At 43.5% G+C, this 16,845-nt stretch overlaps 1 protein-coding gene across 9 annotated transcripts in view; it reads right to left on the bottom strand.

The window, feature by feature from the left end:
* NBEA (neurobeachin) overlaps nucleotides 1-16,845 on the bottom strand; it is a 2,460,099-nt gene that overhangs the window by 749,878 nt on the left and 1,693,376 nt on the right. For all 9 annotated transcript variants that reach the window (XM_029602688.1, XM_029602690.1, XM_029602689.1 and 6 more), the window contains one exon: nucleotides 8,426-8,569. In XM_029602688.1, the coding sequence (XP_029458548.1) occupies nucleotides 8,426-8,569 (144 nt within the window). The remainder of the gene's footprint in view (nucleotides 1-8,425; nucleotides 8,570-16,845) is intronic.

The following is a 16,845-nucleotide window of genomic DNA, read 5'->3' as shown; positions in this document are numbered from 1 at the left end:
AGCACCATGACGTTAACCTGGTCCATTTTTAAGAATACAATTTTCTCGTGGAAGGCTTCCATGAAGCAATCAGGACACAGGAGACTGGCTCAGAAAGGTTAAGTGGTTGAAGGATCAACCTTTCAACATCCATGCCATCAGGGACAAGGCCTGAAGATTGGGGTGGCGTAGGCACCCGTCGTTTTGAGTGATTAGAAGCGGGTCCTTTCCCAGGGGAATGTGCCTGCGAATGGAGAGATCCTGAAGTATTGGAAACCACATTTGGCGTGGCCAGTGGGGTGCTATCAGGAACATGGTTCCCTTGTTCTGACGTAACTTCACGAGAGTCTTGAGAGAAGTGGAAGTGGAGGGAATGCATATAGGAGACCGGTTGCCCATGACAGGGAGAACGCGTCTCTTGGCTGATAGTGTTGGCTGCGAGTGAGAGAGCAGAAGTTGTCTACTTTGCGATTTTGAGGTGACACAAAGAGGTCTATTTGAGGATAACCCCATTGGTGGAATATCGAGTTCGCTACTGAGGGGTTGAGAGACCACTCGTGCGGTTGAAAGGAGCGACTTAGCTTGTTTGCCAACACATTGCCCACTCCCGGCAAGTAGGTGGCCCTGAGGTACATCGAGTGGGAGAGGTCTTCCGCCCATATCTGCGCAGCTTCCTGACACAGAAGGTAGGAGCCCATCCCTCCCGGTTTGTTGATGAACCACATGACCACCTGGTTGTCTGTCTGGATCAGGATGACTTGGTTGGAGAGGTGATCCTGAAATACCCTGAGAGCATATCTGATTCCTCGAAGCTCCAGGAAATTTATTTGGTGCTTGGCTTTCTCTGGAGACCAAGATCCTTGTGTCTGCAGATCAGCCATGTGGGCTCCCCAGCCGAGGTTGGAAGCATCGGTGGTGAGAGTTATTTGAGGGTCTGGAGCCTGGAAGGGCAAGCCCTCGAGGAGACTGACCTGATTTCTCCACCAGGCGAGAGACTGACGGAGTGAGTCTGTTTCGTGGACAATGGTCGACAGGGGCTGAATGGATTGAGTCAATTATGACCTTAGAGTCCACTGCATGACTCTCATGGCCAAGCGGGCCATTGGTGTGACCTGAACTGAGGACGCCATGGGTTCCAGGAGGATGAGAAAGTGGTGTGCAGTTGTGGAGTGCTGAGACTGCGGCTGGTGTGCAAGAGAAACGAGTGTGAGAGCTCGCTGTCGAGGCAGAAAAGCCTTTGCTTGCAAGGTGTGCAAGTCTGCCCCAATGAACGATAAGGTTTGAGATGGGACTAAGGAGGATTTGTTGTAGTTGACTAGAAATCCGAGCGAAATTAGAGTGTGTAAGGTAAGATGTAGGGACGACATAGTAGCTTGCTGAGTGGGAGCCCTGATTAACCAATCATCTAGATAAGGATAGACGTGGACACCTTGAGTCCTGAGGAAGGCTGCAACTATGAATCGGCATTCTGTGAAGTCTCATGATGCAGACTTGAGGCCGAATGGAAGTCCTCGGTATTGGTAATGCTTGGGGCCTACTAGAATCCTCAGGTATTTGCGATGAGATGGAATTATCGTGATATGAGTGTATGCGTCCTGGAGGTCTAGAGAGCAGAGCCAGTTTCCTCTTTGTAGAAGAGGAAGAAGAGAGCCCAAGGGTACCATTTTGAACTTCTCTCGCTGGAGGTACTTGTTGAGGGCACGTAGATCCAGAACGCCTCCCAATTTTTTGGGGATTAGAAAGTACCGGGAATAGAACCCTAGGCCTTATTGTGAGTATGGCACTGGTTCTATTGCTCTGGATTGGAGGAGGAGGGAAACCTCCTGCTCCAGGAGTAGCAAGTGGATGGATGTTCTCCACGTCGATAGAGGTGGGGAGTCCGGTGGAATGGAGAGAAAGTTCAAATGCTAACCTTGAGCAATTATCGCAAGGACCCACTGGGGTCTGAGGTGATTGAGTGCCACCTGTTGTTGAAATGGCACAATTGACCTCCCACTGGTATGCGGGGCAATGGAAGCTGGCTGCTGCTCTCTATGCAGGAGCCAAAAACCGGAAGCAGGGCCCAGCTGAGGAGCTGCTTGCGGTTTTTGTTTTCGTGTCTGACGAGACTGAGCTTTCTGAAACGGTCTCATAGAACGGGTTCTAGATGGTGGCGGGTAGGACTTCTTCAGGTGGAAGAATGATTTCTTAGAGTCCTTCCGAAAAGGCTGTTTTGAAGATTACTCAGAAGGCATCAGAGAGAGCTGTCTCAGGGTCTCATGATGGTCTTTAAGTTCCGCCACCGTCCGATGAATCTGCTCGCTAAACAGATTGTCTCCTACACAGGGCAGGTCAGACAATCTGTCCTGAACTTCAGGGCGAAGGTCGGAAGACTTGAGCCAGGCCCATCGTCTTGCCGAAATAGCAGCTGCAGATACCCTGCTAGCAGTGTCAAAGATATTGTAAGATGATCTGATCTCATGCTTGCCTTCCTCAAACCCTTGTTTACTAGGGTTTGGAGTTGCTCTTGAAATTGCTGAGACAGGGAGTCTGTTAAGTCTTGTATCTGCTTAAATAAGACCCTGTTGTTTTGGGACATATAAAGCTGATAAGAGGCAATTCTGGAGATGAGCATTGATCCCTGGAAAACATGGCGACCAATGGCATCTAGGAATTTCTGTTCCTTGCCTGGGGGAAAGGAAGTGTGAGGTTTTGATTTCCTTGCTCTTTTCTGGGCAGATTCGACAACCACAGATTGGTGATCCAATTAAGGTTTGCGAAAGCCTGGAGCTGACTGAACGAGATAGGTCGTGTCAGCTTTTCTGTGTACTGGAGCAACCGAGCCAGGATGTTACCAGTTCTTTTTGAGGAGATCTAGAAGAACCTGGTGGATAGGGATGGAGGTTATTTCCTTGGGAGCATCCAGGAATTGTAACAGCTCCATCATTTGATGCCTGTCATCTTGTTCAGTCTGCAATTGGAAGGGAATCAATTCAGACATTTCCTTCACAAAATTTATGAAGGAAAGGTCCTCTGGAGGAGAGCACTTTCTACTTGCAGTAGGTGAAGGTGGTGAAGGCAAATCATCGGTGTCTGGTGAAGAATCATCAGTTCAGGTGTCGTAGGGATCAGCACCTGCTCCTCTATTTATTTATTTATTAAAGGCTTTTATATACAGACTTTCTTGATACAAATCAAATCAACTCGGTTTACATCGAACAAGCAGTAACTATAACCAACCAATAACAAGAGACAATTTGAAGGAGTATAAAGTTACATTATAACAAGGATGCGTTAACTTGGAGTAGGAAATAAAAAGTGGAACGAAGATAGAGTAAAATATACAAGGGAGTATATGAGGGAGGCAAGGAGCCGTCCTCACGATAACTTGTAAGCGTCCTTATGATAACTTATATGCATGGTTTAGCACTTGTTTATTTACATGATTGCTGGAACAATTCTAAGTCAGGCTGTTGGACTAGTGGCGGGGAAGGCTCGGCAGAACAGCCATGTCTTTAGTTTCTTTTTAAAAGTTAGTAGACAAGATTCCTGCCTGAGGTCCGGAGGCATGGCGTTCCAGATGGAGGGACCTGTGATGGAGAATGTCCGGTCTCTGATGTTTGAGTGTTGTACAACTTTAATAGGAGGAACATGTAAGGATCCCTTGTAGGCATCCCTTAAAGGTCTGGCCTTCGAGTGCAGTTTGAGGGGGTGTAGCAGATCAAGGGGGGTCTGTTGGTGAATGTATTTGTGGATAATTGTAAGTGATTTATGAAGAATCCTGAAGTGTACTGGGAGCCAGTGAAGATCTTTTAGAATGGGAGAGATATGCGCTCTCCGATTGGTATTCGTCAAAATTCTCGCCGTTGCATTTTGGAGCAACTGGAGGGGTTTTACAGTAGAAGCCGGGAGACCTTGCAAAATGGAATTACAGTAGTCGATTTTGGAAAACAGAATGGCTTGGAGGACAGATCTAAAATCATAATGGAATAGGAGTGGTTTGAGTTTTTTGAGTACTTGTAACTTGTAGAAGCACTCCTTTGTAGTGTGTTTTATAAATTGCTTTAGGTTCAAGTGACTATCAATAATGACTCCAAGATCTCTAGCGTGGGATGTTTGTATGTTGGTTTGCAGTTGGTGTTGGAAGGGACTGCCTTCTGGAGTGATTAGCAATAGTTCTGTCTTGGAAGTGTTGAGCACCAGATTGAGGCTTGAGAGGTGATGATTGATCATTTGCAGGTGAGAGTTCCATAACCTGAGGGTTGATTCGAGTGAATTGGATATTGGGATTAAAATTTGAACATCGTCTGCATATATATAGAACTTAAGTTTCAGATTTGTGAGTAAATGGCAGAGGGGGAGTATGTAAATGTTAAACAGGGTAGGCGATAAGGAGGAGCCCTGGGGGACTCCAAATGGGGCGTTAGTGTGAGAGGATTCCTTGTTCTTGATTTTAACCTTATAGCCTCTATTGCTAAGAAAGGAGTCGAACCAACTAAGGGCTGATCCTGCAATTCCTATGTCTGATAGCCGGTTTAGAAGGGTATTATGGTTTACAGTATCGAAAGCTGCAGAGATGTCGAGGAGAGCTAAGAGGAATGACTGTCCTTTATCAAAGCCAATGTAAACATGATCAAGGAGTGAGATGAGGAGGGTTTCGGTATTGTGTTCTTTTCGGAAACCGTATTGTGACGGGTGTAGAATATTATGGTCTTCTAGGTAATTTGAAAGTTGCTTATTTACAATTTTCTCCATGATTTTAGCTACAAACGGGAGATTTGATATAGGGCGATAGTTGTTGAGGTCATCCAGATCCAGGTTCAGTTTTTTGAGTATGGGTTTGAGTGTGGCCATTTTGAGAGCATCCAGGTATATTCCTTGTGAGAGGGAACAATTGATAATATCAGCTAGATATTTGGAGATGTATTCTGGTATGAGAATCAGAGATTTGGAAGGTATTTGGTTTAGAGGGTGGGTCGAAGGTTTCATTCTTTTTATCAAGGTTTCCACCTCTAAGGTGTGAGTAGGATTGAAGGAATCCAAGCTTATGGCTGTGTTCAGTAGGTGGAGGGTATTCGGAGGCAGTGAGTTTGGGCTGGTTGGTAATCTAGCCAGGGTGTTGGAAATTTTGTTCTGAAAGAATACGGCAAGATCGTTGGCCTTTGCTTGGGCTGTGTCATCTGGAATAGTAGGGGGAGCAGTTTTGGTGAGTTCCGATACATATGAAAAAAGAGCCTTCGCGTCAAACATCATATCGTGGATACGGTGGGCATAGAATTCTCTTTTAGTTCGAAGCGTTGCTGTTCTGTAATGGTGGAGAGCGGTTTTGTATATTGTTAGAGAATGTGGATTGGGATTCTTCCTCCATTCTTTTTCTTTCCGTCTTAGATTTTGCTTCAGGGTACGGAGCTCATTTGAGAACCATGGCTGCTTGTTTTTATGAGAAGGATTTATGGTTTTGTTTTTTTACAGTGGGCATAAGTTATTGGCTATCATTTCTGTGATGTTTTGCCAAGAGAGAATAGCAGAATTGGGGTTGGATAGATCCAGGTTAGAAAGTTCTTTAATCAGCGAGTTGCCGAGGTCTTCTGAAGGGCATGGTTTCCTGTAGTAAAGAGTGGTCACCTGAGGGGGCGCAGGAGATCCTGTCAATGACCTAATGTTGGCGGTGATCATGAAATGGTCTGACCATGGAATTGGGAGGCATAGCGGAGGTGAAAGTGGAGTGAGGTTGGAGTTTGTAAAGATAAGGTCAAGTGTATGACCTGCTTTATATGTGGGTTGGTTGACGTATTGTTTGAAGCCCATGTCCGAAAGGGCTGACAGGAAGGCTTCACAGTTAGAAGATCTGGGGTTGGCATCAATGTGTAGGGACTAGAGGAGGACAGGGCGGTGGGATCCCAGAAGGTCCTGGTAGAGGCTCCGAAGGACTCGAACGAATAACTGGAGGCACCGATGAGGGCATCGAAGGCACCGGTGCAGGCATCGAGGGCATCGATGGACGCGTCGGCACCAATGGGTGGATTGGTGGCACCAACGGATGTATCGGCATCGATGGCTGAGGCATTGGCAGAACTCCCGAAGGAGGGATGCAGAATGGTGTTTCTCCTCCCGATGACAAAGCAAGCAGGGAGGGCACCGGAGTCATTGGTGACCCGGGGTCCATCGGTGGAAAAGCGGCCATAAGCGCTTCCATCCTCAACAGCAGCGGTGCCAACGCTGCTGGAATCGGGTCAATGGTCGGTTCCGCAATCGGTACCAGTGTCGGTGCCAGAGAAACCTGGACCGATGCATCGCCTTGTCGATGGCCTCCTGAACCATCTGGTCCATTTCTTCTCAGAGACCTGGAGCAAGCAGCCCCGACTCCGGAACAGAAGAAGGAGGCAGAGGCATAACCGGAGGGACCACCGTTAAAGGCGGAGCCGCGGCTCCCGATACCCTGTCAGGTGAGGGTTGTCTCGGTGACCCGGTCGCCGAAAAGGTCTGTGCCTTTTCTGGACGGGGTTTCTTCAACGGCGGCTCAGACGATGGCGAGGTCAATGATTTTGCTCCCTCGATGGTCTGAGACTTTCGATGCTGGTGGCAATGTTTATCTCTATGATCCCCTCGGTCCTGAAGGGGAGTAGAGGGTGACAAAGGCCGAGAAGTCATCGATGCCTAACGGTCACCGGCTGGAGGTCGATGCTGGCACGAAGTTGAAGGTACCGGTTCTGACGACGTCGAGGCAATGGACGGCGTTGGGGTTTGAGCGTGGAAGAGAAGTTCCATCTTCTCCATTCTAGCCTTGCGACCATTTGCTGTCTTAAGGGCACATTTGGTGCAGGTTAGGACATCGTGCTCACTTCCAAGACACATTACACAGACTTTATGGGGGTCTGTGATGGACATGGTGCAATTACAGTCCGGACACCGACGGAACCTCGACGCCATGGCCATGAAAAAATTGAGCCGCGGTACGGTTGACAGCCAGTAGGCCGCGAAGGCCAAACTCGACGGTAATTGACAGAAAACGGGTACAAAACTCACCAGAGTACCACAGCTTGAAAAAATTGAAGGAGGGACCCCTGTGGGGTAAGTTAAATTTTAGTAATTCCGTGAGGAAAATTCCTGTCAAGAATCTCTGTAGAGCTCCTTATCCGCGTGGCTACTGCTGCGCAGAAAAAAGAAGACTGAAGGGGGACCCCTGCTGGCTGCAGGGTTAGTGCCATGCTGGGCATGCCCAGTAGGGGCCAGTCAAAGTTTTGGAAACTTTGACAGAAGTGTTCCGTGATTGGGCTCCATCCTGTGATGTCACCCATATGTGAGAACTACCATCCTGCTTGTCCTATGAGAAAAACCGCTAAAGTCATAGGGGCAGATTTTCAAAGGGTTACGCGCGTAACCCCAAAAACCTGCTCCTGCGAGTGCCAAGCCTATTTTGCATAGGTTCGGGGATGCGCGTATGTCCCGGGGCTTTGAAAAAGGGGTGGGAAGGGGGCGGGGGTGCCAGTCCGCGGGTGGTCTGGAAGCGGGACTGAGGCCTCTGGCACAGAGGCTGTGCCGGGGGATGGCGCACGGCATAAAGGTAGGGAGGGGAGTTAGGTAGGGCTGGGGGGGTGAGTTAGATAGGGGAAGGGAGGGGAAGGTGGGGGGAGAGGAAGGAAAGTTCCCTCCAAGGCCACTCCGATTTTGGAGTGGCCTCGGAGGGAATGGGGAAAGCCATCGGGGCTCCCCTAGAGCTCGGTGCTTGCAAGGTGCACAAGTGTGCACCCCCTTGCGCGCGCTGACCCTGGATTTTATAACATGCGCGCGGCTGCACGCACATGTTATAAAATTGGGTGTACATTTGTTCACGTCGGGTAGCGTGCACAAATGTACCCTGCGCGTGCAGGTTATAAAATCTGCCCCATAGCAGAAATTCACGCGCTACATTTGCTCGAGCCACCTCTTAAGATTATGCGCACACATACGCATGGCAGGAGGATTTTAAATGATATGCATGTGCTTGCGCGCATGATATAAACTTACAGCGTATTTCCACTTGTGCACCAATATGCAAGTTTATAGACACATAGGCATTCCTTTTAAAATTAACCAGTAAATGAGTAAATCATTCGGTCATATACACTTTGCGTCATATTGGTTCCACTTTCTTATAATTTAAATGCTGATTGTTTCACATTGTTTAATAGTAATAAACTTGTCACATATATTCTTCTGGATGAGTTATCAGGATTATATTACTTGAAATGCCATTATCTGAGATTGTTTACATGCTTCATTGTAGATGAATAACTCTTACTGTACTGAAGCCTTAATAGAAATCACTACTCATGTCAAATCATCATAAACTTTGTTCTGTCTTCTGTATAGGCCTTGGCACATTGATATACTGTCAGTCCGGAAACCTTTGTTACAAAGATTAAATGAAAATTACTTAAGGTTTCCTACTATTTGTCAACATTGTGCTAATGCAGAAAGGAATTACCTGCAAGATTGTCAATCTCTTTCTCTTGCAGCAGACTGACAGCATCATCATCTCCTTCCAGCATGAGCTCTGTTTCTGCATTCTGATTCACTACAGATTGATTTCTGAATGTTTTCTTGGATTTTAACACATCCTCCTCTGTACCTAAATCCAGGTAAAAGACTGAGTTAGCCACATTGACTAAGATGATTGTTTTTTGTAAATGTAAATTAATAGCTACCGTGACATTATAAAATACATTAAAATGAGCAAAATGTTATATTTTCAACTGTATTGAAGAAATATTTAAAATTAAAAATAAATTCTGAGAGCTCGAATTCAAATATTTTTACTTCAAACCATTTAATTATCTTCTGACTCAGATAAAGTAATGTGGTGAATTGTAAGTCTATTTAGATAGACAGGAACAAAAGTCAAACAAGTTTTAGGTGATGTTTATACTGCATAAAAGACCTGATGAAGGAAGTATGTCTTGAAATCTAATATAAAAAGTCTTGTTAGTCCATTATACAGACATCACCTAAAACCTTTTGTTGATCTTTCTTTGTCCTTAATGTTTGGAAAATCCTTAATTTACTATCCTGACCTTGTGAAGCACATGAAAAGTCATGAATGCAATCCTTAATTTTCAATAAGTTTATTCAATATGACACACACAGTTTAAAAATTCTAAAACTCAGTTTTCATAGCTGAAACTAAAATAATTATTATCAACTACTATAGTAACATTGTAAATGATGGAAAAAAAAAAATGAACTGGTTCATTGAGTCTTCCCAGTTATTTCTGCCCACCCTGCCAAGGATACATTACATCCCAGCTGTCAGTTATAATAATAATAATAATAATAATAATAATAATAAAACATTTATTTCTCATGCTCTTCACAGTTTGAAGCAAGTTACAAAATTTACATAAATGACCACCTATATGAGATCTCCCCTTATTCGAGACAGTTTTTGTTGTCTGCTTCCATTGTATTCAACCCTCCTAAATTATTTATTGGAATACAACTAAATGTGCTTTTCTTATTTTCTCTAAAAACCCATACCAAACATTTGCTCTCGTTTTCAATATCAAAATAATGTTTTACTGTTTCAAAATTTCAATTTCTATACATGAGAGGTACATGAAAATAGTTTGAATTATTTAATGTATGATATATTCTACTCATAACTCCACTTTTTAGGGTTGACTGAATAAGGCAAAATAGTCCTCCATGAGGTTAGAAATATCACAGAAGAAAACTGTGAAATCAAGACATACTAAAACAAAAAAATACAATGTGTATATGGACAATTGTATATAGTGGCAGCAAAAGTTAGGATTACTGATTCATCTGTTCAAGAGCAAATGGCAATTATAATCATAGTATATATATATATATATATATATATATATCAATTCAATTTTTAGGCAATATTCCACCTCTCTTTGTGCTTATTTAACACTAACATAGACAAAAAAAACACTCCCTTCGGAGCGATATACAAGCACAATTATTACATTCAAATTGTTTTATTAAATACATAGAAGATTCTCACAAAATAAACAGTTCTCTATATATTAGGCTTTTATAAAAGCCATTATATTCTATATCTCTTCAAATTACATTATTCATTTATTTGTGATATGAAATCAACACTCATTCATTCATCCTCAAACATACCCATTCATATCTATCCTTTCATTTTTTACCAATAATAAATTATTTGTGCAAAGACAATGCATACATATATTTCTAAAAACAATCACAACAGAACATCTTTCAATTGCTAACAGATTTTATATTGTTGACCCGAACTGATTTATAATATGCATATATCAATCAATCAAATACTATAATTTTATCTCATCCCAGCCTTCATGTAGTTTTATTCCTTTAACCTTATAGTTTTATTGATCCCAACCGGGCCCTTGTTTTGCCTAGTGGCTTCATCAGGGGAATATGTGATGTTTAAACCTTAGATTTTCTCTTTGTCACATCAGCTACCTTAACACTGTAATAGAACCACCAATGATCTTCTGTGAAGTTCCAATTGCTTGTAGTGCACAGTCAAATTCTGTATCTATTCTCATCAATCTTCAATTCTGTCTTTCGTGAAAACAATTGCTTCTAACCACTGCTGTAACGGCAGCCTCAGGTCTGAACTTTGGGAGTTTGTATCAGAGATATCTCATTCTATTCTGCTTTACGGTGTAAAGATTTTAAGCTCATTCTTCCGGTACCAATCCATTCAATCTTCGTTACTGCATAGAATTCTTTTCCACAAATGTCTACTACGTTCTTATCCCCAGATGTCAAGTCTCTACATGTTTCTTTGAACTGTCCCCTTCTTCTCTCTAACTTGACATCCGGGGATAAGAACGTAGTAGACATTTGTGGAAAATAATTCTATGCAGTAACGAAGGTTGAATGGATTGTTACCGGAAGAATGTGCTTAAAATCTTTACACTGTAAAGCAGAATAGAATGAGATATCTCTGACAACAAACTCCCAGAGTTCAGACCTGAGGCTGCCGTTACAGCAGTCCCCTTCTTCTCTCATTCGAGTAGCTGCAAGGAGAGAAGAAGGGGACAGTTCAAAGAAACATGTAGAGACTTGACGTCCGGGGATAAGAATGTAGTAGACATTTGTGGAAAAGAATTCTATGCAGTAACGAAGGTTGAATGGATTGTTACCGGAAGAATGAGCTTAAAATCTTTACACCATAAAGCAGAATAGAATGAGATATCTCTGATACAAACTCCCAGAGTTCAGACCTGAGGCTGCCGTTACAGCAGTGGTTAGAAGCAATTGTTTTCACGAAAGATATAATTGAAGATTGATAAGAGTGGATACAGAATTTGACTGTGCACTACAAGCAATTGGAACTTCACAGAAGATCATTGGTGGTTCTATTACAGTGTTCATGTAGCTGATGTGACGAAGAGAAAATCTAAGGTTTAAACAGCACATATTCCCCTGATGAAGCCACTAGGCGAAACAAGGGCCCGGTTGGGATCAATAAAACTATAAGGTTAAAGGAGTAACACTACATGAAGGCTGGGATGAGATAAAATTATAGTATTTGATTGATTGATATATGCACATTATAAATCAGTTCAGGTCAACAATGCAAAAATCTGTTAGCAATTGAAAAATGTTCTGTTGTGATTGTTTTTAGAAATATATGTATGCATTGTCTTTGCACAAATAATTTATTAATGGTAAAAAATGAAAGTGTGCTGCGGCAGTCAAAAAAGCAAACAGAATGTTGGGAATTATTAGAAAGGGAATGGTGAATAAAACGGAAAATATCATAATGCCTCTGTATCGCTCCATGGTGAGACCGCACCTTGAATACTGTGTACAATTCTGGTTGCCGCATCTAAAAAGGATATAATTGCGATGGAGAAGGTACAGAGAAGGGCTACCAAAATGATAAGGGGAATGGAACAGCTCCCCTATGAGGAAAGACTAAAGAGGTTAGGACTTTTCAGCTTGGAGAAGAGACGGCTGAGGGGGGATATGATAGAGATGTTTAAAATCATGAGAGGTCTAGAACGGGTAGATGTGAATCGGTTATTTACTCTTTTGGATAATAGAAAGACTAGGGGGCACTCCATGAAGTTAGCATGGGGCACATTTAAAACTAATCGGAGAAAGTTCTTTTTTACTCAACGCACAATTAAACTCTGGAATTTGTTGCCAGAGGATGTGGTTAGTGCAGTTAGTATAGCTGTGTTGAAAAAAGGATTGGATAAGTTCTTGGAGGAGAAGTCCATTACCTGCTATTAAGTTCACTTAAGAATAGCCACTGCCATTAGCAATGGTAACATGGAATAGACTTAGTTTTTGAGTACTTGCCAGGTTCTTATGGCCTGGATTGGCAACTGTTGGAAACAGGATGCTGGGCTTGATGGACCCTTGGTCTGACCTAGTATAGCATTTTCTTATGTTCTTATGATAGATATGAATGGGAATGTTTGAGGATGAATGAATGTTGATTTCGTATCACAAATAAATGAATAATATAATTTGAAGAGATATATTTATGTATTTTTAAGTTTTATATACCAATATTCCTGTATAGAATACAAATCACACCGGTTTACAATTAACAAAACATCGCATGTAAGCGTTACATTGAACATCAACCTAATAAACGAAGGTTGACCGACGTGCCGCAAATGCGCAGTAGAGAGCAGCTCTACCGCGCATGCGAGCACGTCGGTCACAGTGTGCCTCTTAAAAATAAAAATGGCGCTGTAGGAGCGGCGGCCCGAAGACCCGGAGCGGCAGGAGCGGCGGCCCGAAGACCCGGAGCGGCGGCGGCACCGGCCCGAAGACCCGGAACGGCGGCCCGAAGACCCGGAGCGGCGGCGGCACCGGCCCGAAGACCCGGAGCGACAGGAGCGGCGGCCCGGAGCGGCGGCCCGAAGACCTGGAGCGGCGGGAGCGGCAGCGGCGGCCCGAAGACCCGTGCAGGAGCGGCGGCGGCACCGGCCCGAAGACCCGGAGCGGCAGGAGCGGCGGCCCGAAGACCCGGAGCGGCGGCGGCATGCGCGCGAGGGAGGGACAGACTTCCTTCCATCCGTCTGTCCCTCCCTCGCGCGCATGCCGCCGCCGCCGCCCCGGGTCTTCGGGCCGCCACTCCTGCCGCTCCGGGTCTTCGGGCCGGTGCCGCCGCTCCCGCCGCTCCGGGTCTTCGGGGGAGATCGACTGAGGGGAGGAGGGAGGGGGGAGAGAGGAGTGACTCAGGGGGGCAGGGAGGAGTGACTCAGGGGGGGAGGGAGGAGTGACTCAGGGGAGGGGGGAGAGAGGAGTGACTGACTGAGGGGAGGGAGGAGTGACTGGGGGGAGGGGGGGAGAGAGGAGTGACAGGAGGGAGGGGGGAGAGAGGAGTGACTGACTGGGGGGGAGGGAGGAGTGAGGAGTGACTGACTGAGGGGGGAGGGAGGAGTGACTGGGGGAGGGGGATATAGGAGTGACTGAGGGAGGGAGGAGGGGGGAGTGACTGAGGGGAGGAGGGAGGGGGGAGAGAGAGGAGTGACTGAGGGGAGAGGGGAGAGAGTGGGGGAGGTGGGAGGGAGAATGAGGGGGAAGGAAATGATCAAAAAAAATGTTAATGTAGCCCGTTTTAACGGGCTTAACGGCTTGTATAATATATAATATAGAATTTAATGGCTTTTATAAAAGTCTAATATATAGAGAATTGTTTATTTTGTGAGAATCTTCTATGTATTTAATAAAACATTAAATTTGAATGTAATAATTGTGCTTGTATATCACTCCAAAGGGAGTGTTTTTTCTCTCTCTCTCTCTATATATATATAGTGCAATTGTGACAAAATCAAAAGCACACCAGTGTATAATGTATTAATTTCAAGAAACAGACTTGAAAACTTGGCTCTTATATCCAAAACATTATCTCCAAATAATCCAAAGATGACTTTTTCTACCCTCCATGGACCCCACTTCTTTACATCTTAATGGTTTCATGCACTCGAAGAAGTCATCCTTGGCCAGTTTCGGAGCTGGGACCTCGAGGAGGTTGTTGGTGGAGAAGTATAGTTGCCTGGAGGGTTTGTAGAGATAAAGAATCAAGCTCAGCCATAAAGAAAAGTCTCCATAAAATAGATTGTAGATGAGTGTTAACACTTTGCATTCAATCCAGTAAGGTACTGGAAGCCAGTGCAGGGAACACAGAATGGGTGTAATGTGTTCCCTGAGTTGTGAACTGATCAGAATCCTAGCTGCAAGCATTCTGAACGATCTGCAAGGAGTGTTATACTCTTGTGTGTTTATGATTTCACCTCAATTGCACTATAAATATGATAATTGGTATATGCTCCTAAAAAGTGAATCAGTAGCCCTAGAATATGCTTCTACTAAATTTGATTGCTCATATACACACATTTTTGTGTTTTTGTATACCTTAATTTACTGTTTTCTTCTGTGATATATTTATAGGTGAATTAGCAGGCTAGTTTTGTATATTTTGGTTATAAATATTATATTATGATTTATGTTAGTCATTTGATTGGTTTTTGAACCAGAAGGTATATGAAGAACTAATGACTCTAAGGGTACATGATGTGTAAAGCTCCTACATATACTTGGTGAATCAGTTCTTAAATTTAACAACGTTATAATATTATCAACCTTTGTGAACACAACTTTTCTGCTAAATAAATATGTAAATTATAATTTTTCAAAAACATTTTGCTTAGTCCCCTAGTGGCATCACCATCACTAAAAGCAGTGAATAAAAACTAATTTCACATAAGTTTCTCCACTACCTTACTACCAAAAGTCTATGAAAGGAGGTGTGAGAGTTAATCCAGCAAAAGTGTTGTGACCACACATTCTTCCTGTCCTTTAATTTGATTCACGAATAAAATAAAATCTGGTGCAGCCTGTCTTCTTCAGTTGAAGGTTTCCTGGCCTTCTGTCATTGCTTTACTGTATATGCTGCCTCCACAGCATCTCTAGCCCAGTGGAAGCTGGGCTTGAACATCAAATAAAGATCCCCTGCATGCTAGTAAGTCAATAGGTTAGCCTCTATGAGGAAATTTTTTAAGCAGTCACCTTAAAATTTCATTGAACGGCTGGTGGAAGCAATGTCTGAGACAGTGTTACAGATTACATAAAATATATCTGTACATTTATGCTGGGCAAGAGATTTAATTTTGATGTCATAGACAGTATGAACTGATCAGAAGCAGTATATGCAAGGCCATCTTAGAAATTGCTCAACATAGAAAACATAAGAAATTGCCATACTGCGTCAGACCAAGGGTCCATCAAGCCCAGCATCCTGTTTCCAACAGTGGCCAATCCAGGCCATAAGAACCTGGCAAGTACCCAAAAACTAAGTATATCCCACCCTACTGATGCAAGTAATAGCAGTGGCTATTTTCTAAGTCAACTTGATTAATAGCAGGTAGTGGACTTCTCCTCCAAGAACTTATCCAAAGCTTTTTTTAAACCCAGCTACACTAACTGCACTAACCACATCCTCTGGCAACAAGTTTAATTGTGCATTCAGTAAAAAAAAATTTTTTCCAATTAGTTTTAAATGTGCTACATGCCAACTTCAGGGAGTGCCCTATAGTCCTTCTATTATTTGAAAGAGTAAATAACCAAGTCACATTTACCTGTTCTAGACTCCTCATGATTTTAAAGACCTGTATCATATCCCCCTTAGCCATCTCTTCTCCAGGCTGAACAGCCCTAACCTCTATAGTCTTTCCTCATAGGGGAGCTGATCCATCCCCTTTATCATTTTTGTTGCCCTTCTCTGTACCTTCTCCGTCACAACTATATCTTTTTTGAGATGTGTTGACCAGAATTGTACACAGTAATCAAGGTGTGGTCTCACCATGGAGCGATTCAGAGGCATTAGGACATTTTCCATTGTATTCATAATTCCCGTCCTAATAATTCCTAACATTCTGTTTGCATCTTTGACTGCCACAGCACATTGGGCTGACAATTTCAATGTATTATCCACTATGACACCTAGATCTCTTTCCTGGGTGGTAGCTACTAATATGGAAACTAACATTGTGTAACTACAGTGTGAGTTATTTTTCCCTATATGCATGTAGGTAATCTCAGGTATTCAAAGGAATTACAGAGAAATATCTAAAAAAAAATGCTTAGAACAATTTAAAACTGGCATTTGTAAATGAATCCAAGTACATCTTATTGCTTCTCAAGTGCTTTCTTGAAAGGACATACAATACAGATTCCAATCTCAAACAAGTTTAGTAAACAGAATTGTTTCCTAAATTATTTAAAAACTATTTTATTCCAGAAAGGGGAATGGGACTATATTTTTGTGATGTATGACAGAGAAATATTCAGCATACATGACTTTGCAATTCAGCTCAGAATGCCCATGCCACCATTTTGTATTTGGTGCCATGGATGCTAGGATGTAACCTGGCGAAAACTCATATAGCACCCATTTGCAAATGAGGTCCTTGGGCGGATGATGGGGTGTGATGAGGTGGAGGAGGGCCCAAAAGCTCAATTATTTTCTGAAAGTGGGTGTGTGGGAAGGGGGACACAGGCAGGGCATGAAGGCCTGACTATTTTCTAGGGCTGACTGAGCGTGCCTGGAGGCTAGACTATGTTATAGTAAGGACATTTCCCTGTGCTAACCAACACTTTCACTTTGGGACAGATAGAGGATAACTTTAAAACGTGCTAGCTGTTAGGCTTTGGCTCCCGCGGTAGGAGGAGTTAGCAATCTGTTATGAATCTGTTGCTGAAGACTCCTGATGGGGGAGGAGTTAGCAATCGGTTAGGAAAGCTCTATGATAGAGCTAAGAGTTAGCAATATGTTACAGATCTGCTCCCGTGGAAGGAGGAATTAGCAATCTTGATATGACTCAATCCCTAAAGAGGGAGGAGTTAGTAATCTGTTAT

Source organism: Rhinatrema bivittatum, chromosome 5 (genome assembly GCF_901001135.1).
Source record: "Rhinatrema bivittatum chromosome 5, aRhiBiv1.1, whole genome shotgun sequence".
NCBI lineage: Eukaryota > Metazoa > Chordata > Amphibia > Gymnophiona > Rhinatrematidae > Rhinatrema > Rhinatrema bivittatum.
Note: the sequence above shows the minus strand (reverse complement) of the source record. Positions and strands in the feature narration are given on the sequence as shown.